The following is a 26,276-nucleotide window of genomic DNA, read 5'->3' on the forward strand; positions in this document are numbered from 1 at the left end:
TTTTGATAATAGCATTCTGACCAGTGTGAAGTGATACCTCCCTACAGTTTTGATTTGCATTTCTCTAATAATTAGTGATGTTGAACATCTTTAATTTTATGTGCCTGTGAACTATCTTTATGTCTTTGGAGAAATGTCTGTTTAGGTCTTCTGCCTGTTTTTTGTTTGGGTTCTTTGTTGGTCTGATGTTGAGTTTTATGAGCTCTTTGTACATTTTGGGTATTAACCTCTTGTCAGTTACTTCATGTGCAAATCATTTTATATCCCTTCCATAGATTGTTGATGTTGTCTTTAAATTTCTAAAAAATGAATGTATAGATCACTGATTCTCATTTTATTTTATTATTTTATTTTATTATTTTTATTTTTTTCTTTCTTTCTTTCTTTATTTTTTATTTTTTTAATTTTAAAATCTTTAATTCTTACATGTGTTCCCAAACATGAACCCCCCTCCCACCTCCCTCCCCATAACATCTCTGTGGGTCATCCCCATGCACCAGCCCCAAGCATGCTGTATCCTGCGTCAGACATAGACTGGCGATTCAATTCTTACATGATAGTATACATGACAGAATGCCATTCTCCCAAATCATCCCACCCTCTCCCTCTCCCTCTTAATTTTAAATTTATTTATTTTAATTGGAGGCTAATTACTTTACAATACTGTATTGGTTTTGCCATACATCAACATGAATCTGCCACAGGTATACACGTGTTCCCCATCCTGAACGCCCCTCCCTCCTCCCTCCCCATACCATCCCTCTGGGTCATCCCAGTGCACCAGCCCCAAGCATCCTGTGTCCTGAATCGAACCTGGACTGGCGATTCGTTTCATATATGATGTTATACATGTTTCAATGCCATTCTCCCAAATCATCCCACCCTCTCCCTCTCCCACAGAGTCCAAAAGACTGTTCTATACATCTGTGTCTCTTTTGTTGTCTCGCATACAGGGTTATTGTTACCATCTTTCTAAATTCCATATATATGCATTAGTATACTGTATTGGTGTTTTTGTTTCTGGCTTTCTTCACTCTATAATCAGCTCCAGTTTCATCCACCTCATTAGAACTGATTCAAATGTATTCTTTTTAATGTCTGAGTAATACTCCATTGTGTATATGTACCACAGCTTTCTTATTCATTCATCTGCTGATGGACATCTAGGTTGCTTCCATGTCCTGGCCATTATAAACAGTGCTGTGATGAACATTGGGGTACATGTGTCTCTTTCAGTTCTGGTTTCCTTGGTGTGTATGATTTTATATACATTTAATTATGTGAATTTTTCTCAGTAAGGGTTTTAGAAGCATTCCACAAGTTTAATGTGTTGCATTTTCATTAAGTTGTAAGTTTTGTTGTGTGTTTTAAGTATTGGTTAGTTTACAATATTTATTAATTTCCTTTATTTTCTGGATTATTTAGAAACCTATTACTTAATTTCCAAATATTTGAGGACTTTCTAGATATTTCTCTTACTGATTTCCACTTAAATTTCACTCTACTTAGAAAATACACCCTATATGATAGCAGCCCTTTGAAATTTGATGAAACTAGTGTAATAGGCCCAGCAGATAGTCTATTTTTTTACATATTAAATGTCTTCTAAAATATATACATTGTGTGAAGTGTGGAGTTTTTTAATGTCAATTACATCAAACTTGATGATTAAATATTTCACATTTTTTGTATGTTCTTTTGCTTAGTCAGTGTTTACTAAGAGTAATATTTTAAAATCCACTATTATGGTTATATGTTTATCCATCTGCTTTTAGTTCTATCAATTTTGCTTTATATTTTAAAATTTATTAGAGATATAAAGATTTGTAATTCACATGCCAGTTGGCAGATTTCACCATTTTATCATGATAAAATATCTCTTTTTACTTCGAGTAATATTTCTGTCTACTGTATCTGATACTGTATTATCTTTCCTTTGTGTAATGTTTGCACAGCACTTTTTCCATCTTCTTATTTTTGACTTCTCAGGGACGGGGGAGCCTAGTGGTCTGCCGTCTATGGGATCACACAGAGTCGGACACAACTGAAGTGACTTAGCTTAGCAGTGTGTCCTAACAGTTGTCTTTTATAAGCAGCCTATCATTTGATTTTGGAAATCTTTTTATCATTAGAGTATTTAGTCCAAGAATATTTATTATAATTACTGGTGTATTGGGGTTTGGATCTATCACCTTCCTGCTAGTTTTTAATGTGTCATCTTGTTCTTTTTTCCTTTTTCTCTTCTTTATTGCCACCTTTTTTGTTATTTTTTGTTATCTTGTTTTCTGTCTGGTCTCTCTATCTGCTCATTTGTTATACATTATTTTACAATATTTTTAAGATTACCCTAGAGACCACAACATGCATAATTGCTTTATGAATGTCTAATATAAATTAGTACTTTAGCCTCTTTCTGGACATTGGAATTTCAAGGATTTATAACATATAACTACATAGTGTCTTTTGTGCCACTGTTGTCTATTTTAACTTTACATATGCATATTGAACCTATAAGAAATTATTTTTATGTAATCATTATTCATCTGGATTTACCCATATATTTACACATTTTACTGCTCTTTCTTCCATCATGATTTGCCTTCTTTGAGAACATATTCCTCCTACTTGAAGAAAGCCATTTTGTAGTGGTCTTTTTGTATGGGTCTCTTATCGGTGAGGCTTTCCTGGTGGCTCAGAGGTTAAAGTGTTTGCCTGCAATGTGGGAGACCTAGGTTCGATCCCTGGGTTGGGAAGATCACCTAGAGGAGGAAATGGCAACCCACCCCAGTATTCTTGCCTGGAGAATCCCATGGAGGAGGAGCCTGGTGGGCTACAGTCCACGGTGTCGCAAACAGTCAGACGTGACTGAACAACTTAACTTCCTATTGATGAATATCTCAAAATATCTTTGTATTTTCAGTTTTTCAGGCAATTTGTCAGTTATTTTTGTCTTCTGGGTTTATTTTGGTTCTGACTGTTACTCCTATGAATCTAATGTATTTTTTTTTTCCTGTCTGATGCTCTTAATATTTACTTTCCTTTTGTCTTCACAAATTTTACTGTTATGATCCCAGAATGTTTTATATTTGTATCCTCTTTGAAGTTTATTGTTATTTTTGAATATATAGCCTTCAAATGTTGACTCATTTTTTAAAGCTCTTGGCTACTATATCTTTAAATACTGCTTTTATTTGATTTTCTGTCTCCTCTCCTTTGGAATTCCAGTTATACATATGTTAGATCTCCTTACCATGTTACATGTCTCTTATGCTTTGTTCTGTATTTTCAAATTATTTACTGTGCTTGAAGTCTTACTACTTTCTACTAAACTATCCTCCATGTCACTAATCCTTTCTTGAGCTATTTCTAAGCTGCTCTTAAACTTATCTATTGAATTTTTAATTTCAATTATTATATTTTCCTGTTTTCCATTTTGATATAATTTTCATCTTGCTATTTTCTGTAGAGTCATTTTAAGGCTGATATTACCTAATTTGTCCTCTGTGTCTCATGAACATGTTAGTCAATATTTTAAAGCCCATTCCAGTAATTCTATTCTGTATCCTGTTTATCTATTTCTGCTATCTATTGCTTAGGGTGGGCTTATCTAGTTATTTTTTATTTGATTCCACATGTTGTTTTTAAGAGGGCTTCCCGGTGGCACTAGTGGTTAAAAAAAAAGAAAAAAAAAAAAAAAAAAAAAAAACGCCTGTGAATGCAGGAGATGGAAGAGATGCAGGTTCAATCCCTGGGTCTAGAAGATCCCCTGGAGGAGGAAATGGCAACACACTCCAGGCTGCTTTTAAGAAGTCTTCGAGTTATTTTGAAAGCCTGAAAGATAGTTTCCTCCAGATGCCTACTATTGCTTCTATCAGGCAGTTCATCTAAGAACATAACACCCTAGTGCAACATGAATTGAACTGATTGGAAATTGGATTTCTGTCTTTGTGTGATATATTTTTGGTCTACTCTTCCACTAGTTTTAGCCCTTTTGTGTCCCAACTGAAACTCCGGGACTATGATCTGGTCACATCCATTAAATGGATTCTAAATTCAGTCCTTGTCCCTCATCCTATGAGGATGCTCAGAGTTCTCAGTTTCTTAGTCTCTCAGCTTCCACTTGCAAACAAACAAAGGCTTTGATGGGGGGAAACCACTCCAGTGTTCGGTTCACTTGTTTACACTTCCCTTTTCTCTCCTCAAATCTCAGCTATGTGCATAGCTCTCTGATCCCTTCAAACAACTACTTTTAATTAGTTTATTCAGCTTTTCTAGGGATTTTTCTTTGGAATGATTGGTCTGATCAAGCTGAACTGCTGTAGACAGATATAAAAGTCATTGAATATATTGAACTTGATTATCCCCTGGAACATATGCTCTGTAGTCATTGGAACATTATATTTTATTTATTTGTATTACAAGTATCTAAATCAGTGCCTGACCTTTATTAGCTTCCCAGTAAGTATTCATTTGTTATTTGTTCTTGTAGCTGAGTATTGGATAGTCTTAATTTCTTTCCAGTGGTGATGTACAGATGTGAGAGTTGGACTGTGAAGAAAGCTGAGTGCCAAAGAATTGATGCTTTTGAACTGTGGTGTTGAAGACTCTTGAGAGTCCCTTGGACTGCAAGGAGATCCAACCAGTCCATTCTAAAGAATATCAGTCTTGGGTGTTCATTGGAAGGACTGATGCTAAAGCTGAAGCTCCAGTACTTTGGCCACCTCATGCGAAGAGCTGACTCATTAGAAAAGACTCTGATGGTGGGAGGGATTGGGAGCAGGAGGAGAAGGGGACGACCGAGGATGAGATGGCTGGATGGCATCACCGACTCGATGGACATGAGTTTGAGCGAACTCCAGGAATTGATGATGGACAGGGAGGCCCGGCGAGCTGCAATTCATGGGGTCGCAAAGAGTCGGACATGACTGAGTGACTGAACTGAGCTGTGTCTGGAATTCACAGTAGCCTTCCAACTATCTGTTTTATGTTAGCAAGTGGAAAAGTAATCCAGTCTCCTATACTGTTATTCCAGAACAGATGAATATTATTCCATTGAATACATTTTGAAAGGGTTGCATAAAGATAGAAATATAATTATATTTCATCGTTTCTAGAATGTGCTTTCTTTAAGTCAGTATATGAGTTGTGAATGACCAAATCAATTTTTATCAAGTATTTCCTGAAGGGAAAGACAATAGTCAGTAAAGATAATGCTGTCAAAAATTTTGAGCAGATTACATGGAACAAAAATAATGTCTTTTCATTCCATCTCTACAGAGTATAGAAATATTCTTTGAGGAAGAGTATCTTTTAATAGTACTTAAAAAGTGATTGCAATTAATATCAAAATCAAAATATCTTGGACTCTTATGTGGTATGGTAAGCATTAACATATCAAAAAGGGAACGGTTCTCAAACTATAACAGGAGCATGGTGAAATGGAAGAAGAAATACAGCCCAGTAGCAGCACATAACGGAGAAGGCAATGGCACCCCACTCCAGTACTCTTGTCTGGAAAATCCCATGGATGGAGGAGCCTGGTGGGCTGCAGTTCAAGGGGTCGCGAAGAGTCGGACATGACTGAGCAACTTCACTTTCACTTTTCACTTTCATGCATTGGAGAAGGAAATGGCAACCCACTCCAGTGTCCTTGCCTGGAGAATCCCAGGGACCGGGGAGCCTGGTGGGCTGCCGTCTATGGGGTCGCAGAGAGTCAGACGTGACTGAAGCGACTTAGTAGCAGCAGCAGCAGCTCATAAAAGAGACTGGAGAAGAATTCTTTATAGTCAGTATGGCCCTGGATTTGGTGTCCTTGGAGCAAATCCTTGTGATTGCTGCCAGCTTTCAATTGGTAGCACAGTGACCGAATCATGAAGAGAATCTCTAAGGGAAGAAAAACAGCCTGGGGCAGAAGGAGAGGTAGCATTTCTTGAGGGCCTCCCTTTGCATAGGCCCCTTATTGGGTGTTCTCATATACACTGATTAACATACACTTCACAAAAGCTTTGTGAGTTTGGAATTGCTCTGCTGTCTAAATGGTACAAATGAAGAATCTGAGTTGTAAAGGAATAAATGATTAAAAAGTTAATGATCTGATTCAGTCTGACTCCAGAACTTACTGAGATACTTCTACCATACCAGGCTGCTTCAACAGGGAGAACCTTAAAACACCACAAGATGCATGGAACTAAAACTGAGGGATATTAAATAACTTGTCCAATACCACAGGGTTAATAAGTTTCATAAGCCCATTACACAATAAGTATCAGAACTAAGATTTAAATGTTAAGTTTTATGATGCAGTTTCCCCTCTGTACTCTCTCACTGTTGTTTTAAGTAATAAACCATCTCCACAGTGATTTATATACACTTGTATATATGCCTTTCTATATTGTGTGTTCTTGTTCATTTGTATGTTCCTATATCCAGTACCTTGTAGATAATCCTTATTCAGCAAGTATTTGTTGAGTACTGAATCTGTTGACCTATAGCTATGAAGAGATGGCAAACATTAAAAATAACTAAAGCATTTTAATAAAAAAAAATCAGACAAACTAGGCAGATTTATGGGCCATGACAAGGTTAAAATGGTGAAGAATTTGAGATCTGAAATAGCACTAAATAGAAGTTTGAGAGGTTACAGTGTGGTGGTGAAGAACATGAGCCAGACTGGACTGAGCTTACACTCTCATTCCACCATTTACTAGCTATATGCCTTGGGTCACTGGCTTCATTCTCTCCTCCTGTTTCTTCATCTGTGAAGTGTGTGTTATAATGCACCTAGCTCATAGGGTTATCATAAGGATGAAATGATTTAATAAGTATAAAGCAGTTAGCCCAGGGTCTAGTACATGGAAAGCATTCCACAAATGTTTGCTCTTACCATTGCCCAAATAGGAACTATACTTTTATCCACTGGTTTAGCTCCCTCCAACTTCCTTGCTTGAGGGTTGCCTAATGAAGTGATTAAAGCAGCCAAGGGCCCTGCTCTTTGCCTACAGACCAATAAAATTTAACGACTGGAAAACAAGTAGCACACTGGGATTTCATGGGTTAATACTGATACTAATGTTAGAAGGGCTTGGATCTACCGTAATCAAACCATCACCACCACCACCCGAAAAAACAAGTTGTATTTTACTCTTCTTATCTTATTATGGAAGTTATCACCTGGGTATGCCCGGGAAATGCACACACAAAATGAATGATTAAAGTATATGATGAAGTGAACCCTGAAATGAACTTTAAGTATCTTCTTAAGAAATGTGTGTTTTCTTCCGTTCTTTACATTGTTCTGCTTGTGAGTCTGCTCCATATGAACAGAGTTCTCTGCATATTCATTCCTCTGCTAGCTCACTGTACTCTCAGATTTCACCACAGGGCTTCTGATAATGGACTGATGATGGCCTAAGTATGCAGCATAGGTGACTTAACATTAAGTTGCCTTTGTTGCTGATCCTGACTTGATGCCTCAGTTTTAGTGACTGAGCCAGTTCTAATAAATTACATTGCTAAGTATTCTTTCAATCCTGAATCTCTTTCCATATCCATGTCTAAGATCTCAGTTCCTTCATTGGTAAATGATTTGTTCTTCTAGGAAAAATATAGGTCCACTTTTATAATGTGTGGGGTAATCTATCCTTGGCTTCCCAGGTGGCTCAGTGGTAAAGAATCTGCCTGACAACAGGAGATGCAAGTTTGATCCCTGGGTCGGGAAGATCCCCTGGAGATGGAAATGACAACCCACTCCATTATTCTTGCCTGGGAAATCCCATGGACAGAGAAGCCTGGCAGGCTATAGTCTATGGGGTCACAAAAGAGCTGGGCACAACTTAGCTACTAAGCAACAACACAACAGATCTATCCTTAACTCCTATCATTAGACTATGCAATTAGAGGAATGATGAAGTTCCATGTTCAATTCTAAATCAAATACAGAATGTGTAGTAGCTACTCTTAAATCACCAGCCTCAGTATGTGCTGGAGTCCTTTATAATAAGACAGACCCAGAGTTGTAATCTAAGTACAGATGACTTGCCAGAGTCAAGATTGCCAATATTTATCATAGTCAAAGCCTCAAAAATGGCTTCCAGCAACCAATTATTGACACACTATTGCTAAGTGCCTTTATTTTCTTGGGGTTGGACTGTAGAATCATTCTCATGTAACATGTGCTTTTAGTTACAAGCAACGCTGTATTTACATCCTAGGGATCCTAAAGTAATGACAAATGATGACAATGATTTAAACAAATTCTGTATTTGTAGTTATGGCTAAATGTACTGGTTTTGCTCTGCTTTTGTGAATATTGTGATCCTCTCTGGCCGGTTCACATTTTTTTGTTACTTGTAATATAACACTTGTAAAATACATATGCAGAAATACTAAGAACCCAAAATTTGAATAGAAGAAGAGGGAGGAAGGGAAAGAAGAGAGAGGACCTGAGGAAGTGGGGGAGGGAGAAAAGAAAGAAAAAAGTGAGCATGGAATTGTTTATCCAGGAAAATTAACCTCATTATTGTTGCATATGTGAAATAATGCCCCAGGGTCTGAAGTTAAGATTAAGTTTTTGACAGTTGGTTGGTAAACTTTTAGATGATTTCTTCACTCTGAGAATAATCCAACTCTAGAAACATAATTGGTTGAGCATCAGAAAACTCTGCCTTAAACACATGACTTCCTTTGTGGTGTTGCCTCATGGTACATTATCTCCCCACATGATATTTTTATACTTGTATATGATTATGGTGAGAATTATATTTTTCTTACTTTTTGTCAAGCCTAAAATTATCAGAATGTTAGTGCTAAACACTTATGTTTGAGGGCATCCAAGAATGCAAACATCTCCTATAAGATGTTATTTTTAAAAACATATATATATTAGCTTTAAGTAGGCTAGGGCTATACTTTAGTCTACTTTGCCAACAAAGGTCTGTATGGTTTTTCCAGTAGTCATGTTTGGATGTGAGAGTTGGACCATAAAGAAGGCTGAAAAATTGATGCTTTTGAGCTGTGGTGTTGGAGAAGACTCTTGAGAGTCCCTTGGACTGCAAGGAGATCAAACCAGTCAATCCTAAAGAAATCAGTCCTGGATATTCACTGGAAGGACTGATCCTGAAGCTGAAGTTCCAATAGTTTGGCCACCTGATACAAAGAACTGACTCATTTGAAAAGACCCCGATGCTGAGAAAGTTTGAAGGCAGGAAAAAAAGGGGATGACAGAGGATGAGATGGTTGGATGGCATCACTGACTCAATGGACCTAAGTTTGAGCAAGCTCTGGGAGATGGTGAAGGACAGGGAAGCCTGACGTGCTGCAGTCATGGGGTTGCAGAGTCAGACATGACTGAGCAACCAAACAATGGGGCTCTAATGACTAAGGAATTAAGACTTGGCAGTAGTGATTGGTTTGAGGCTTTTGCTGCAGTGTGAAGAAGATGCCTGTAGTTCAGGATAATAACTTGATCCTAAAGGTTGTCGAAAATATGTAGGTTAGAAATTATACTAGATCTATAATAATTAACAAAACAAAATCACACAGTACAATATGGAGGAAACAGACTTAGTAGTCACGTACAACAGTTTTAGATAGTATAAGTCAACAGTGTGAAACCAATTCTAAAATCATTTTGATCTTGAGCTGTGTTAATATCATAACTAGAACAAAAGTGGCAAGAATTTATTTCATGCTGATCATTATGGAGTTCAGATTGAGGGACATGGTCAACTGGGACACGTTTAGAAATGAGTAGCTAGCATGGTCAGAGAAGGTGATGGCACCCCACTCCAGTGCTCTTGCCTGGAAAATCCCGTGGACCGAGGAGCCTGGTAGGCTGCAGTCCATGGGGTCGCTAAGAGTCGGACATGACTGAGCGACTTCACTTTCCCTTTTCACTTTCACACATAGAAGAAGGAAATGGCAACCCACTCCAGTGTTCTTGCCTGAAGAATCCCAGGGACAGGGGAGCCTGTGGGCTGCCGTCTATGGTGTCGCACAGAGTCGGACACGACTGAAGCAACTTAGCAGCAGCAGCAGCAGCTAGCATGGTAAAAGACTTTTTGTATGGAAAATAGCAGAAGACACGAGGTGTATAATGTAGAGAAATGAGCACCTGAGGAGCGTGATAGCTATGATGGTTATGATGTTTTCCATTGCAAGTAAAAGAAAAATCAAACTGGTTTTAAATAACAAAAGTAATTTATGAGCTAACTCAAAAGTTCAGAGACAAGTTGGATTTTAGGTGAGGTCAGTCTAATGGCCTGTTTAATCTTTCTCTCTGCTTTGTAGAGTTTTGCCAAATTGGCTTCAACCCTCTCTATATCTTGAGTCAAGATATCTGCTGTCAATGATCAGGGCTATGTGCTTTTTCATATTAAGTGAGAGTCTGAAAAAAACATTTTTCTTCCTATAGCTCATTGGAAGAAAAGAATTTTCTTCCCTCAAATCCCTGGGAAATATCTCTTGTACCTTACTGGCCAGAGTTGTGACACTTGCCAATCTTAGAATAAATTATAGGGCCATAGGGTCAAGTGTGCCTATTAGCTTATCAGGAGAAAGAAACCAGTTGGAGATACACACACACACAAACGTCTCAAGGAATTGACTGGCATTATGGGGAAATGGTAGGGTAGGCCAACAGACTAGAAACTCTGATGAGAGGTAATACTATAGTCTTGTGACTAAATTTCTTTTTCCTCTGGAAACCTCATTTTTTGCTCTCAAGGATTTTCATCTGATTGGATGATGCATACCTACTTTACAGAAAGTAATATCCTTTATTCTGTCCATGGGATTTCCCAGGTAAGAATATTGGAGTGGGTTGCCATGCCCTCCTCCAGGGGATCTTTCAGACCCAGGGATTGAACCCACATCTGCTTCTCCTGCATTGGAGGCAGATTCTTTACCACTGAGCCACCAAGGAAGCCCATCCTTTACTTAGATGGAACATATTTTAACGGTAGCCACATCTAAAGAAACCTGCATAGTGTTTTATTAAATCATCAGGTACTTTTGCCAAGCCAAGTTGACATATAAACCAGCATCAATATGATCAGTCTCTCCCAAAATACATGGGACCTCAAAAAAAATTTTGAGGTCCTGTTGGAACAGAGTCTTCCCTAGTGGCTCAGATGGTAAGCATCTATCTGCCTGCAGTGCAGGAGACCCAGGTTCGATCCCTGGGTTGGAAAGATTCCTTGAAGAAAAGAATGGCAGACCACTCCAGGATTCTTGTCTGGAGAATTCCATGGACAGGAGTTTGGAGGGCCACAGTCCATGGGGTTGCAAAGAGTCGAACATGACTGAGAGACTCACACTTTCATTTTCTGTAACAGAGAGACTGGCAACTCAGAGGCAGCCAACAAATATCACTGCAATAGCTAACAATAGATGTGTAAGAGGCTGCCATGGTTTTTAATTGTTTTCCATGGGCTGATACCTGGGACAAAAGTTATAGAAATAGTGAGGCAGCAGCTGTCAACTTAACTAAAAAACAACTGACCAAAACAAAACAACAAACAGTAGTGAGTTTTTATTACTGGGAATGTTCAAACACAGGCTAAGTGACCGTGATGTAAGCCATAAAGTTTAAACCAAGAATACACCCAGATATATTCTTGACATCTGGGGCAAACTGGAAGAACTGTGAATAGCCTAACCCCAAGTTCTCTACCCCACTGTGCTTCCACTGAGAAGGCTCCTAACCAAACAACACTCCTTATCGAAGGGATCAGGCATAATACCTGCTTATCCCTGATTAGCAGGTTTCGGTTCCCTTCCAGCCTATGGGATTATTCACACAAGCCAACACATTCATTTGTGGGCATGTGGCACTCCACTCTCTTGATACTATAACATCTGCTTCCCAAAGCTGCTGCCAGTCCACTCTGTTCCAGAATGCAGCACCTGTATAGCCATGCGTGGCATTTGGTGTCCTCCTCCCCTGAGCTGTGAGTGGATGTGATTAATAAGCTGTCAGTCCCATCTGTCCACTGTTGAGTGTCGAGTGTTTGCTTGACCATTTTCATAATCTTAGAATGGAAATCCCTTCCTCACCAATGGGATGAATGAAAAATGGTTAAAAGAGTCTCCTCCCTATTCTGCCCCCCAGCAGTGATGGTGGAAAGGGAAAAGATGGAAACATCAGTTAAATAATTGGAATAAGTGATTTGTGAGTTGCCGTCCGATCCCAAGATTCTCCTATTTCTGTTTTCGATGCTAGTATTAGCATGACTTTTATATTTTCCAAATAGAGACATAGCAGTTTGTTTGTCTCTCTTCTCTTAGCACCCATTGGGTTGTTTTGCAAATTATTTATACATCTTTTCCTGTCAACTCAAAGCTCAGAAAGCCATGCTTTATTAGTCTTTGTACACCTCAGAATAGCATAATGTTTGACACATAGCAGTTATTCAGTGAATATTTGGTGAGTGAATTTGAAAATCATTTTCTCCATTGAAATTTGAGAAAAATATTGCCAATGAGCTGTGAAATTCTCCTTAAACAACATCACATATAAGTAAATCTAATAAATATGAATTCCCAACACTGTTGAATTCCACACTTACTCCACACACCTGTAGATGGAAGAATGAGGTCTTGGGAGTGTTGACCTTTTTTTTTTTTCCCTTCTCTTTCCCCTTCCAAAATGCGTGCCAGTTGCCCTTGGGCTTCTGAAGAACCCTGAAGGCAGCATCTCACTTTGTGTAGGAAGGAGAATTAATATAGTTGTAAGGTGATCCCAGCTCCTTGCCTGTCTGTTGATTCTGAATGTTCCATTCACTTCAAAATCCCTGCTGAGAGCTAAAGCATAATTTCTGCAAGAAGGCATTTATTTTAGCCATAGTTTCAGTCTTCAAGTGTGCAGCTACATAGCTCCTCTCTCCTGAATTATGTGAAGAATATGGAGAAAGTTAAAATGGTTGTCTTTAAGATGTTTGACCTTTTTTCTGTTTTATTACATACTATATTTAAATTTATTTACTAGGATAAATTTATTTTTTCCAGCTTTATTGAGATAGTAATTATATAGCGACACATAACACAGTTTATATAGTGACATTTAACACTTTACAAGTTTAGAGTGTCCAGCACAATGATTTGATTTACATGTATTATGAAATGATTTCCACATTGTTTAGCTAACACCCATCATCTCATATAAATACAAGAGATATACACATAAATACAACTTTCATAAATACTGCACATACACAGTATTTCATAAATACTACACATAAATAAGTATTAACTATCATCATCATGTTGTCCATTACATCCCTAGTACTTATTTATCCATAAGTTTGTACCTTTTGACCACCTTCCCATTTCCTCACCCAACACCTCTAGAAACCACAAGTCTGCTCTCTTTGTTTTTTACGAGCATAGTTCCCCTTTACCCTCCCCCCTCCCTCTCTCTCTCAAGATTTCACATATAAACGAGATCATAGAGTGTTTGTCTTTCTCTGACTTTGCATAATGCTGCGATCCATCTTGTTGTCACAAATGGCAAGATTTTCTTTTTTATGGCTGAAGAATAATATATGTATACATATATATATGTGTAGATTTATAAATACATACATAGGCATCTCAAGTTTTCTATCCATTCTCCCTTTGATGGACACTTAGGTTGTTTTAATGTCTTGACTATTGTAAATAATACTGTGATGAATATGAAGGTGTGCTGATATCAGTCCAACATAGTGTTTTTATTTCTTTTGGATATATTCCCAGAAATGGAATTGCTAGATAATATGGTAGTTCTATTTTTAATCTTTCGAGGAAACTCCGTACTGTTTTCCATAGTCCCTGTACCAGTTTCCACTTCCACAAACACTGCACAAGGGTTTGTTCCTTTGATGGAATGGCATATGTTTCCCAGCCCATAGATTTAAGAACCTTTTTTTTTTTTTTTAAGAAAAAAATAAAAGGACTGGTCTGACAAGGGAATTTTTCTAATTCATTAACTTCTATACCTTCACACAGGTGTAAATAAATTGTGTTCATTAGCAGGAATAAAATTATGTTAACCCACCTCTGATGTTGAAACCAAAGATACAATTTCCTTATCCAAATGTCTTTATATAGTGCAAAGCATGTGACTGGCAGTTAGTAAATATATATTGATTTAATAAGCTAATAATAGAGTGTGCACCCTTTCATTGATCCTGGGCCTTAAGAAAGACTTTAATATAACAGAAGTATTTTTTCCATCTCCTGGTCTTATTCCCAGTAAACAGATCCGAGCCATCCTAGGCCAGTTCAGCCAGGCAGAAGCCTTACTAATGAAAGCTGGAGTACAGCCAGGGACTTTGGATGGAGTTCTTTTGGATCTTGGGTGTTCCTCCATGCAACTTGATACCCCTGAAAGAGGTTTTTCCCTTCGGAAGGATGGCCCCTTGGACATGAGAATGGATGGTGACAGGTGAGTATTGATAAAGCATTTTTCTCCTCACAGCAAAAAATCAATTTCTCAAAAAACATTCTGAATTTAATTTCCTTTTAAGACTGTAGAATTCCCATTACACGCCCACACCTAACACCATCCATACATAATAAATCAGTTTTGTTTGCTACTCATTATAGTCTTTAGTCTTTCACTAGATTTGGGATTCTAAAAGAAAAATCATTGCTGTCTTTAGACAAAATAGTGAAAAGGATAACTTTTGTATTGATTTTCTTTTTTACAGATACAATATGATCTTTTAGGCTTCTAATATTGATAAATCTGATTTAGAAACAATGGTTGCATTTTGGTGCAGACCCAACTATGCCTTTTGTGAAAAGTAAAAGGGACTATACTTAATTCATATTTTGAAAACTGCATAAAAGGCAAGATTCCAGAGGTCAGCAGTTGTGTGTTTTGTCCTGTTTCTTGTACAGTCACAAAGATTTCAACCTTCTCTGGAGAATCTAAAGTACTGAATCAGACATAGTGCTATGTGTAAGACAGCTTTCCATTTCTTCTTCATTCCTCACCACCTTGGAATTACATTTGTTTTCCATCATTTAAATAGGTAATATATACTAAATAACCACAAAGAGGGTCACATTCTAGGAAAGCATGGGGTAACTTCTTTTAAATCTAAATAATTATAAAAGCTTAGATTAGCACTTGTCTCTATGCCCAACTCTGGCCCAGGAACTGAATAGCCTGCATCTGCAAAACAAGGCTTAAACATTTTTTTTTTCTCATTTTATGCAACCCCACCACCAAATTATGTATCATGGTCCATATATTTGGGAAGCTTACTTTCTAAAAAGAACATTAGACTTTCTCATATCTAAATTTATAAACTCTTGAGTTACTAATCTGCAGTCCTAGACCTGCACAAACATCTGTACTGAAACATAGATTTTTTCAACATTTTTTCCAGTCTGCCAGAAGGACCTATATATGAGAAGTTTAATGTCCAATTTAAGTCAACAGTGTAATATTGAGTTGACTTTGACTTTTCCCCCCACAGACTTCTTCATCTCCTGGAAATTATTGACACATAGACTACATAGACTGTTGCCCATGTTTTGCTATGACCTGCTAACTAAGAGTGTGACCCATACTTGTTGGAACCTTTTTGTTCTGTACCTTATACCCTCTTTTGCACAAATTGATGTTCATGGAATGAAGAATGTGATCATAAAAGAAAATAATAAAAATCCTTTAAAGACCAGTGACTAATGGTAAAGGTCAAATATCTTCTCATGTTTGGAGATTGAGGTTGTTGGGCAGAGGTAATAAAATGTCAAGCAAATTTCTGCTGTTCCTGTGTCTTGCTAAGAATGCCTTCTAAAATACAATGAACAAAGCTTTGAGTTAGTAGTAGTAAATCCCCATATTGTTAATGTAAAATCATCATCCAACTGTAGTCTGTAAATCAAGAGTTTCTGAGGTTCTTCCCTAAGAACATGAAAATAAGCCCCTGAGAATTAAACTCTAAGTCAATATGTAATAGATAAGAATAGTATTGAGCCAGTATATCTTGAAAAGCAGGATGGCTTCCAGGTAGATAGCATAGACTAATCAGATATGTTAACAGATCTGAAGGAATTCCATGGCATTCAGAAAGGAGAAATTGGTTCCCATGACTTCATAGAAAAAGGAAAGTTAGAGATGAAAATATGTTTAATGCTAAGCTAAATGGTATTATGGGAAGAGGGAGTCCAAGCCAATAAATCTGGCCAGTCAAATCCTGAAAGCAAAGCTGATATTTCCCTGTGCTGAAGATGGATACAAGAGGCTTTCCTAACTTGCTGCTATTTAACACTGAAATGTTATAGCATAGTTTATTCTGTACTATCCCAAATTCAGCAATAGCTTTCAGATTATAATAAGTTTTTATATAGAAGAAAGAAGTTCTGAGCTACAAGGACTTGTGGGTCTAGCTCTGCTGTCAGTTGGATTCTTCACTGTAAGGTAATGAATAGATTGCTACTTACATTACCATTTTCTTTCTCTCCTAAGTGTAGTAATTTGTAAGCAGGTGATCTCAGGAGGAATGACAAGATCTCGTAACTTTGAATTTGGAGGGAAAGATTTTGTATCTTAGCTTCTCTACTATTTGAATGCCTGTTCTCAACAGTAAAGGATGCACCTGCAATGCAGAAGATGCAGGTTTTGCGAGGCTTACAGGCAGGATGGCTAGGCTCCCCAGGTGGAGGAAATAGGCTGCGAATGTCATAGACCGCACATTTTCTTTCTCTCTCTCTCAAGCAGCAGGAGGAAACAAACTACAAGTGTCAGACATCTTTTACCCCTTCTCTATACAAAACTTAAAGGTTTCTTTTAAACCTCTGTGTTGCCACTACCTGGTTCCACCTGAACTTAACTTTTCTCAAACCTTGAGGTAACCAATGTGTTTATCTTATGGAAAGATTTTTCTTAAGCTATGTAATGAACTATGTATTTGCTTGGAAATCTGCCTTTCTTCAAGATTCATGTCAATTGTTTTAAGGGCAAGGATGACTCACCTTGTACCAGTGCTATCTCAAAATGCATGTTGTGGGTGAGGGGCCTGGTGCCACTCTCAGTTTTGAGGCATTTCCTTTCTCCAGTTAGCAGCTTGCTAATATCTGTGGTGTTGGAGAAGACTCTTGAGAGTCCCTTGGACTGCAAGGAGATCCAACCAGTCCATCCTAAAGGAGATCAGCCCTGGGTGTTCATTGGAAGGACTGATGCTGAAGCTGAAACTCCAGTACTTTGGCCACCTCATCCGAAGAGTTGACTCATTGGAAAAGACCCTGATGCTGAGAGGGATTGGGGGCAGGAGGAGAAGGGGACAACAGAGGATGAGATGGCTGGATGGCATCACTGACTCCGTGGACATGAGTTTGAGTGAACTCCGGGAGTTGGTGATGGACAGGGAGGCCTGGCGTGCTGTAGTTCATGGGGTAGCAAAGAGTTGGACACGACTGAGCGACTGAACTGAACTGAACTGAATAGGTATATCACTTCTTGCTATAAACTGGGAAAGGGGCACTGTTTCTGCCCCCTTCTGATGTGTTTGTCAGAAGCTTTCTCTGTGTCTTTTATACTTTAATAACACTTTATTACACAAAAGCTCTGAACAATCAAGCCTCTTCACTGACCCCTGATTGAATTCCTCTCCTCCAGAGGCCAAGAATCCTGGCGTCACTCACGGCTCCTAGCAACAATCTTTCACTTTGATCCTTGGGTTGGCAAGATCCCCTGAGGGAAATGGCAACCCACTCCACAATTCTTGCTAGAAAATTCCATGGACAGAGGAGCCTGGCGGGCTACAGTCCATGGGGTTTCAAAAGAGTTGGACAGAGTGACTACACAACACAACAACAACATCTGAAACCTCCTAGCAGCCTGTCAGTTTTCCAGAATATTGTCCCTTTTGCCCCATTTGCCTTATGGAAACTTCTACACCGCTATTCAGTGTTATCATGACAGTAAAATAAAATCACTGAACTATATTTGAGCAAAATGCTCTTTTAATTTTTTTATTCAAAAATAGAAGGTTAAAGAAAAAAAAAAAACTACTAGGTACATCCATACTAATCGTAGGATTCTGCTGGTAGAACTGAACATATGTTCTATGGTAGAACTGGATATACCCTGTGAGTCTAAATTTATCATCACTAAGAAGATTCATTCTGACACTTGGTGGTTTGGGCAGTTGAATTAATAGTTAGGTAAAAATCTAACAGGAATTTTTTGGTTGGGCCAAGAATGACGTTTGGAAAATCTAGGAATAGAAAATCTCTAAAGGACAGTGCTGCACTCAATATGCCAGCAAATTTGGAAAACTCAGCAGTGGCCACAGGACTGGAAAAGGTCAGTTTTCATTCCAATCCCAAAGAAAGGCAATGCCAAAGAATGCTCAAACTACCACACAATTGCACTCATCTCACATGCTAGTAAAGTGATGCTCAAAATTCTCCAATCCAGGCTTCAGCAATACATGAACCATGAACTTCCAGATGTTCAAGCTGGTTTTAGAAAAGGCAGAGGAACCAGAGATCAAATCGCCAACATCCGCTGGATTATCGAAAAAAGCAAGAGAGTTCCAGAAAAACATCTATTTCTTCTTTATTGACTATGCCAAAGCCTTTGACTGTATGGATCACAATAAACTGTGGGAAATTCTGAAAGAGATGGGCATACCAGACCACCTGACCTGCCTTTTGAGAAACCTATATGCAGGTCAGGAAGCAATAGTGGAACAACAGACTGGTTCCAAATAGGAAAAGGAGTACGTCAAGGCTGTATATTGTCACCCTGCCTATTTAACTTCTGTGCAGAGTATATCATGAGACACACTGTGCTGGAAGAAGCACAAGCTGGAATCAAGATTGCCAGGAGAAATATCAATAACCTCAGATATGCAGATGACACCACCCTTATGGCAGAAAGTGAAGAGGAACTGAAAAGCCTCTTAATGAAAGTAAAGTGGAGAGTGAAAAAAGTTGGCTTAAAGCTCAATATTCAGAAAACGAAGATCATGGCATCTGGTCCCATCACTTCATGGCAAATAGATGGGGAAACAGAGGAAACAGTGTCAGACTTCATTTTTCTGGGCTCCAAAATCACTGCAGATGGTGATTGCAGCCATGAAATTAAAAGATGCTTACTCCTTGGAAGGAAAGTTATGACCAACCTAGAGAGCATATTAAAAAGCAGAGACATTATTTTGCCAACAAAGTTCCATCTAGTCAAGGCTATGGTTTTTCCAGTGGTCACGCATGGATGTGAGAGTTGGACTGTGAAGAAAGCTGAGCGCCGAAGTATTGATGCTTTTGAACTGTGATGTTGGAGAAGACTCTTGAGAGTCCCTTGGACTGCAAGGAGATCCAACCAGTCCGTTCTAAAGGAGATCAGTCCTGGGTGTTCTTTGGAAGGTATGATGCTAAAGCTGAAACTCCAGTACTTCGGCCACCTCATGCGAAGAGTTGACTCACTGGAAGACTCTGATGCTGGGAGGGATTGAGGGCAGGAGGAGAAGGAGACGACAGAGGATGAGATGGCTGGATGGCATCACTGACTCAATAGACATGAGTTTGAGTAAACTCTGGAAGTTGGTGATGGACAGGGAGGCCTGGCGTGCTGCGATTCATGGGGTTGCAAAGATTCGGACACGACCGAGCGACTGAACTGAACTGAAAGGACAGTGACATTCATTGAGTTTCTCTGTGCCAGGCACTATGCTGTCTATTTCCTAAGTGCATGAACCCTTAGTTCTCTGAACAATTCTATGAGATAAGCATTGTTACTTTCATTTTACAGGTTTGAATTGAGGCTCCAGTAGGTTCAAATACATAATATGAGTAGCAGAGTTGTGATTCTAATCAAGGTTGATGTGACTCTACAGACTAAATATTTATCCTTAAAGCCATTATTGATGGAGCAAAGCATGTTGGATGGAAATAGGCCACCTTATAGGATGTTCATTGATCTGGGGGTACCATGGCAGCCAGAAAAAAAGAAGAATAGGATCTGGAAAATAAGGTTACACACATGCACGCACAGAGAAGGAGAGAGAGAGATGGAGGTCATGGCAATATAGGGGACAAGCCAAGGACAACAATAAAAGTTTTTTCCTAGAGGCACTAGGCGTGTTAGCAAGGCTCAGTGTTGTTTTGGTGTTTTTTTGGTTTGTTTTTTGCAGTGTTATATTTATGGATTCAGATATTTGTTGACAATCCCACTGTGATTAACAGATCTTAAAACTACCTTATCTTCATTACTTAAAGTCATTACAGTAGGGTACCAACAACCAATCCAACACAATAACTACAGGAGCAAGAACTGTACTATCAGCAAAGCTGTCTTTCTAATAATTAAGATCTCAGCTGACAGTTATCATTCCTGACCCATTTCCCTAAAGTAAAGTATATTGGAATGACCTGACAAAGTGAATATTATTTCTTGTTACTATAATTTATTCTATTTTACCAGAGGTCAAGTTGCTTCATCTCCACCTGAAATTACCATATAGGCCTGTTTAGTGTTGTTTAACTATCAGATTTTACCCCATGGTGACTTTTGTCATGAGTGTGTACGCCACTATTGTTAACATTTTGAAGTAATATATGGTATTACTGTTAGGGTCATTCTGGTTTTTGTGAGGGAAACTGACCAGCAGCATCTTCTTATTTAGACTTTCTCAATTTAATTTGTACCCTCTTATAAGTAGTAGGTTACTTTACATCCTTAGATTTAGTTAAGTTCCTGAGATATAGACTCATTTAATATCAGTCAGTAAGCCTTGTATCTTCTGTACTGAAATAAAAAATTCAAGCAGTAATTTAAATTTGAACAAACTAAATCTAAAATATTTTCCATTATTTTAGTTTAGGAGAAATCTTCATAAGCAATAATAACTTCTTTCTGAACCAAAGGCTAATAAAGTATTTTAACTATCTGCTGCCCTGGACCTTATTGAATGTCCTACACAGTCCCACTTCCATAATCATGGATATTTGAAATGAAAAATCTGTTTCATTTGTGTAAGATTTCAGTCTGTGACTTTAAACGCTTCAGAAGCCTTCTTAGACTATGTGTGTATGCCTGACTTGATCTCAGTTCTGTGAAGTTTTACCTCTTATCAATGACAACTGACATCAGTGAACTAACTGACCCTTCTTGTGCGTAGGTACCCTGATATGCCCACCGCAGCTGATGTTGTGAACGCGTTAGATCAACAGGCACTTGCATCCATCCTGAGAGCATACGGAGAGGAGAAGCACGCCAAGAAAATCGCTTCAGCAATTGTTCAGGCACGCGCCCTCTACCCCATCACTAGAACCCAGCAGCTTGCCAGCATTGTTGCAGGTACCCTCGTTAATTCTAAGCAGTGTCTGAGAGAAGAAAAAATATATATACATATATGTGTGTATGTGTGTGTATGTATAAATCCCCTGAAGTCCCAGAGGGATTTATCTGTACTTGAAATCATGCAGGGTAGAATCTTGCCTATCCTTCTCTTATGCCAGCTTTTTTTGGTTTTATAAGCCTCTCCCCTCCAACACCTCTCTCCCACAAACAATTTTTAAAAATATACTGTAGTTTGCTGATTAGTTTAATAATAGAATTTTTTGTTTTTTGCATGAGGTGATTTATCATTTGTGCCTACCAAGGTGAAATGTGGAATGACAGGAGCAGAAGAATTTCTCGATCCATCACAGTAGTTGATAAGCATCCTGTATAAGATCTGACATTACCTCTCTTAGTTTCACATTTCTGCATTTTAATATTTTGGGCAAAAGGAGAATTGCATCGCCCAACTGCTAAAATAAAATCCAGTGACTCATACATCTATTCTAAACAACCAGCTAACAAAGAGTATGTGATGTATAGGTTATTCCACTTTGTGAATGCTAACTAAATCAGCCTGAGGGGGTTATTGAAACATTTCATCTTTTCTGCTCTTCGCCACTATAAACCTCTTGAACTTAAGTCTAGCTAGGAGGTGCTTTATTATAGCCTTTCTGTTTGAAGCCAAAGTTGTTTCACAGCTGTGTTCCATGATGAAAGTTTTCTAAGGCAAAAATACAACTCCTGCAGTTATTTAACAGAATTCCAGTGGTAAATTCTTCATCTTGTTGGACCATCTGAAATCCTACATCATTTTCATTTACCAAAGGTAATAAGATTTGTTTCAAAAGTTCTTAGTAAGTTACTTTAAGTAGCTAAAGAAGGAAAAAAGAGAATACTTATGTAGCTTGTAGAAAGAACCTAGTTTTAGTTGCCTCTATCTTAATATTATCCATAGTTTAAGGAATAAAACAATATAAATTCACTAAGATCAAGATTTAGAGATCCTGTAGCCATTGCTCTATAACATTAGTTAATAAGACTATGTTTTACTTAGCTACTAATCATAAAATATGAAGAGTGGACCAAGTCTTTAGTTTTTTGCTATATACCTCAAGGCCCTTCCCTCTTACTGTTGAAATTCCTGTAGCAAGTAAGTAACTAAAATCTTGCGGGTTATGTGGGCATAAAATATTCCATGATTTTCTCCCCCAAAGCATTTATACCAGCAGATTGACATCACATTCACCCTGTCTTCTGTCCCTTCCCTTCTTCCTACTCCATATGCACTAACACATGTATCTCCACCTTATCCTTTCTGTCATTAACTAGCTGTGTTCTCTGTCTTCCATTTTGGAAAGAAAAGCAGTGAGAAGTCACATTATTTTTTATTAAGAAGAAAATCCAAAACTATCGGTGCTGAAAAATGAGGACTCAGGGTTAGAGGGCATCCTAGAGATCATCCAGTCAAAGAACCTTATCTGGTAATTGAAGAAACCAAGTCAAGGGATGGTGAAAGGTATCCTCAATGGTACAACTTAATCAGTGACAACATCAAATCTAGAATTTGAATGGTCATGTATTTGAGGCATCATTGAGAATCTGCCTTTAAGAAATTAAGCTACCTTTTCTGTCTCAGAACTCTAATCTATGAACTTGGGAAAAGAGCAGTATGGTATTCGATAGAAATTATATGAAGTTGTAGAATAGGAACAATTTAAGTGTTTTCAGAAAAATCATGTTGTGAAAAGTGTATTTTGGCTATGACAAATGATATAAACATGAGAATTTTCATGTATGTATAGGTAAATCCCCATTTTAGTAAATGCCATTGAAAACTTGAATTCTTTATAATCCATTTTTATGGCACAAATCAGCCCATATAATACAACTTTATTGATGATGATAGAGTTCTTTCAGTCAGTTCAGTTCAGTTGCTCAGTCATGTCCGACTCTGCGACCCCATGAATCGCAGCACGCCAGGCCACCCTGTCCATCACCATCACCTGGAGTTCACTCAGACTCACGTCCATCGAGTTGGTGATGCCATCCAGCTATCTCATGCTCTGTCGTCCCTTTCTCCTCCTGCCCCCAATCCCTGCCAGCATCAGGGTCTTTTCCAATGAGTCAGCTCTTCACATGAGGTGGCCAAAGTACTGGAGTTTCAGCTTTAGCATCATACCTTCCAAAGAACACCCAGGACTGATCTCCTTTAGAACGGACTGGTTGGATCTCCTTGCAGTCCAAGGGACTCTCAAGAGTCTTCTCCAACACCATAGTTCAAAAGCATCAATTCTTCAGCGCTCAGCTTTCTTCACAGTCCAACTCGCACATCCATACATGACTACTGGAAAAACCATAGCCTTGACTAGACGGACCTTTGTTGGCAAAGTAATGTCTCTGCTTTTGAATATGCTCTCTAGGTTGGTCATAACTTTCCTTCCAAGGAGTAAGCATCTTTTAATTTCATGGCTGCAGTCACCATCTGCAGTGATTTTGGAGCCCAAAATAATAAAGTCTGACACTGTTTCCACTGTTTACCCATCTATTTCCCATGTAGTGATGGGACCGGATGCCATGATCTTCATTTTCTGAATGTTGAGCTTTAAGCCAACTTTTTCACTCTCCTCTTTCACTTTCATTAAGAGGCTTTTTAGTTCCTCTTCACTTTCTGCCATAAGGATGGTGTCATCTGCATATCTGAGGTTATTGAGATTTCTCCCAGCAATCTTGATTCCAGCTTATGCTTCCTCCAGCCCAGCATGTCTCATGATGTACTCTGCATAGAAGTTAAATAGGCAGGGTGACAATATACTGCCTTGACATACTCTTTTTCCTATTTGGACCCAGTCTGTTGTTCCATGTCCAGTTCTAACTGTTGCTTCCTGACCTGCATATAGGTTTCTCAAGAGGCAGGTCAGGTGGTCTGGTATTCCCATCTCTTTCAGAATTTTCCACAGTTTATTGTGATCCATACAGTCAAAGGCTTTGGCATAGTCAATAAAGCAGAAATAGATGTTTTTATAATTCTTTGGAGAAGGGAAAAACAGAAAAAATTGTTTTCCATTTTGTGCTTATTTATTCAAAAAATATTTTGGGAGAGGCTGCTATATTCCAGGCATTTTACTAAATACCAAAGGTAGAATGAAAAGCAAATCAGAAAGCTTCTATGTTCATGAAACTAACAGGCTAATAAGTGGATAGAATAAAAACATGGTATTAGAAACTTGTACTTATAGTTGTAACACTCTTCTTTATTGTAACCTGAAGTTATGATTGTGTGGCTCATAGAAAAAGTTGATTCAAGTGGAGAATTATAGAACATATATATGTATATGTGTTTGTGTGTGTGTTACATAAACCACACCTTACATAACCACACCTGTGGCATATATTCTATAAGCTCTAATTTTGCTTTTATTAAAATTAAATAAGAATTTAAAGATACTGCCAAGGCAATCTGAATGAGCACATTTTCTTGATTTTCATTATTTTTGTCTTAATAATTACCTCACCCACATCCAATTTGATTGCATTTGTACATGACTTACCTTTATAAGAGAAAAGTTTCCAAAGTCTCCAACTTAGTATTCATGGAAACAGCAGCTGTGTTTCCTTTTGTATTCATATTTCACCCATTCATGTGATATTTCATTAAATTATGTATTGACAATAGTAAATGCCCTGGGCTGTAAGCAAACAGATCTGTGGTTCTTTTGGTGGGAACAGGACTGTATGGAACACTGGAGAGTAGAATGCAGTTTGTTCAGTAGAGAAAGAGATTAATCTTGAAGTCCTTTAGACAGAAGTCTCTTAAGACAGCTGCTTCATAAAGGAAATACAGGAAGGAATGGAGAGCCCAAGAAGTTTCCTGTATTAGCTTCATAGTGCTGCTATAACAAAGCACCGCACACTACATGGCTTAAAACAACAGAAAGTTATTCTTTCACAGTTCTGGAAGGCAGAAGTCCAAAACCAAAGTATTAGCAGGGCTCTGGGAAGAATGTTTCCATGACTGTTCCTAGTTTTTGGGAGTTGCCAACAGTCCTTGGTGATCTGTATACGCCTCACTAAGTCTACAGGCCACACCATCATCACATGGTGTTCTTGTGCATCTGCCTTTGTGTCCAGAATTCCTTTATTATAAGGACATCAGTCATGTTTGATTCAGGGCCTACCCTAATCCAGTACACACTCATCTTAACTTGATTGTCTCTGCAAAGTTCTTATTTCCAAATAAAGTCACATTCACAGGGTTCTGGTGGACATGAACTCTGGGGGACATTGTTCAGCCTAGTACAGTTCCTAAGCAATATCTTTATTTAACAAACCTGTATTTTATCAGGCTATAATATGCAGGATTATATTTGAATGTCTTTTTTGGTTCTTCATAAATTCATGCTAAATATGTTCAATATTATCAAGCACTTTGGGAAATATGCCAGTGTTCCTGACACATAGTAAAACCCATATATGGATGAGAATTTAAATTGCTTCCTTTGCTTTCAAAAAACTAATAATCTGTCACAACAAGAAAGACCACGACTCTTCTAATCACAATATACTTAGTGGAATTATATAATAATGCAAGTGATTAAGCTGTATTTCTAAAACCTAAAGCCTAGTGCCATTGTACAAATAACTACAGTTCGAGTATTTTCCCAGTCATGGGAGTTCCAGAAGACAGATTTGGGGCTTTCAGTTGGAACAGAACACTTAAACTACCATGAATTACTTTGTAAATTACCAAGTCAGTAATTTCTAAGATAATTCCAAAAACAACCTGAAGGACTTCACTGATTATACACACTATTTAAAACTCGTAGCCAGGAATTTTCATATAAATAACACATATACAGTTGTTCCCTCCACTGAAGTTCCCTACACCTACCCTTTCCTGTGGCTAATGTCAGCTCTTCCTTTTGAGCTTAGTTGAAATGTCACTTCCTTTAGGAATTTTTTTCCAGTCCTACACAAATTAGTTGAGATTCTCTCC

The 26,276-nt window shown here is 38.2% G+C and overlaps 1 protein-coding gene across 2 annotated transcripts in view; it reads left to right on the forward strand.

The window, feature by feature from the left end:
- METTL15 (methyltransferase like 15) overlaps positions 1 to 26,276 on the forward strand; it is a 212,833-nt gene that overhangs the window by 154,570 nt on the left and 31,987 nt on the right. For both annotated transcript variants that reach the window (XM_052653250.1, XM_052653251.1), the window contains exons 4-5: positions 14,234 to 14,425; positions 21,120 to 21,298. In XM_052653250.1, the coding sequence (XP_052509210.1) occupies positions 14,234 to 14,425; positions 21,120 to 21,298 (371 nt within the window). The remainder of the gene's footprint in view (positions 1 to 14,233; positions 14,426 to 21,119; positions 21,299 to 26,276) is intronic.

This window comes from Budorcas taxicolor, chromosome 15 (assembly GCF_023091745.1).
Source record: "Budorcas taxicolor isolate Tak-1 chromosome 15, Takin1.1, whole genome shotgun sequence".
Classification (NCBI taxonomy): Eukaryota; Metazoa; Chordata; class Mammalia; order Artiodactyla; family Bovidae; genus Budorcas; species Budorcas taxicolor.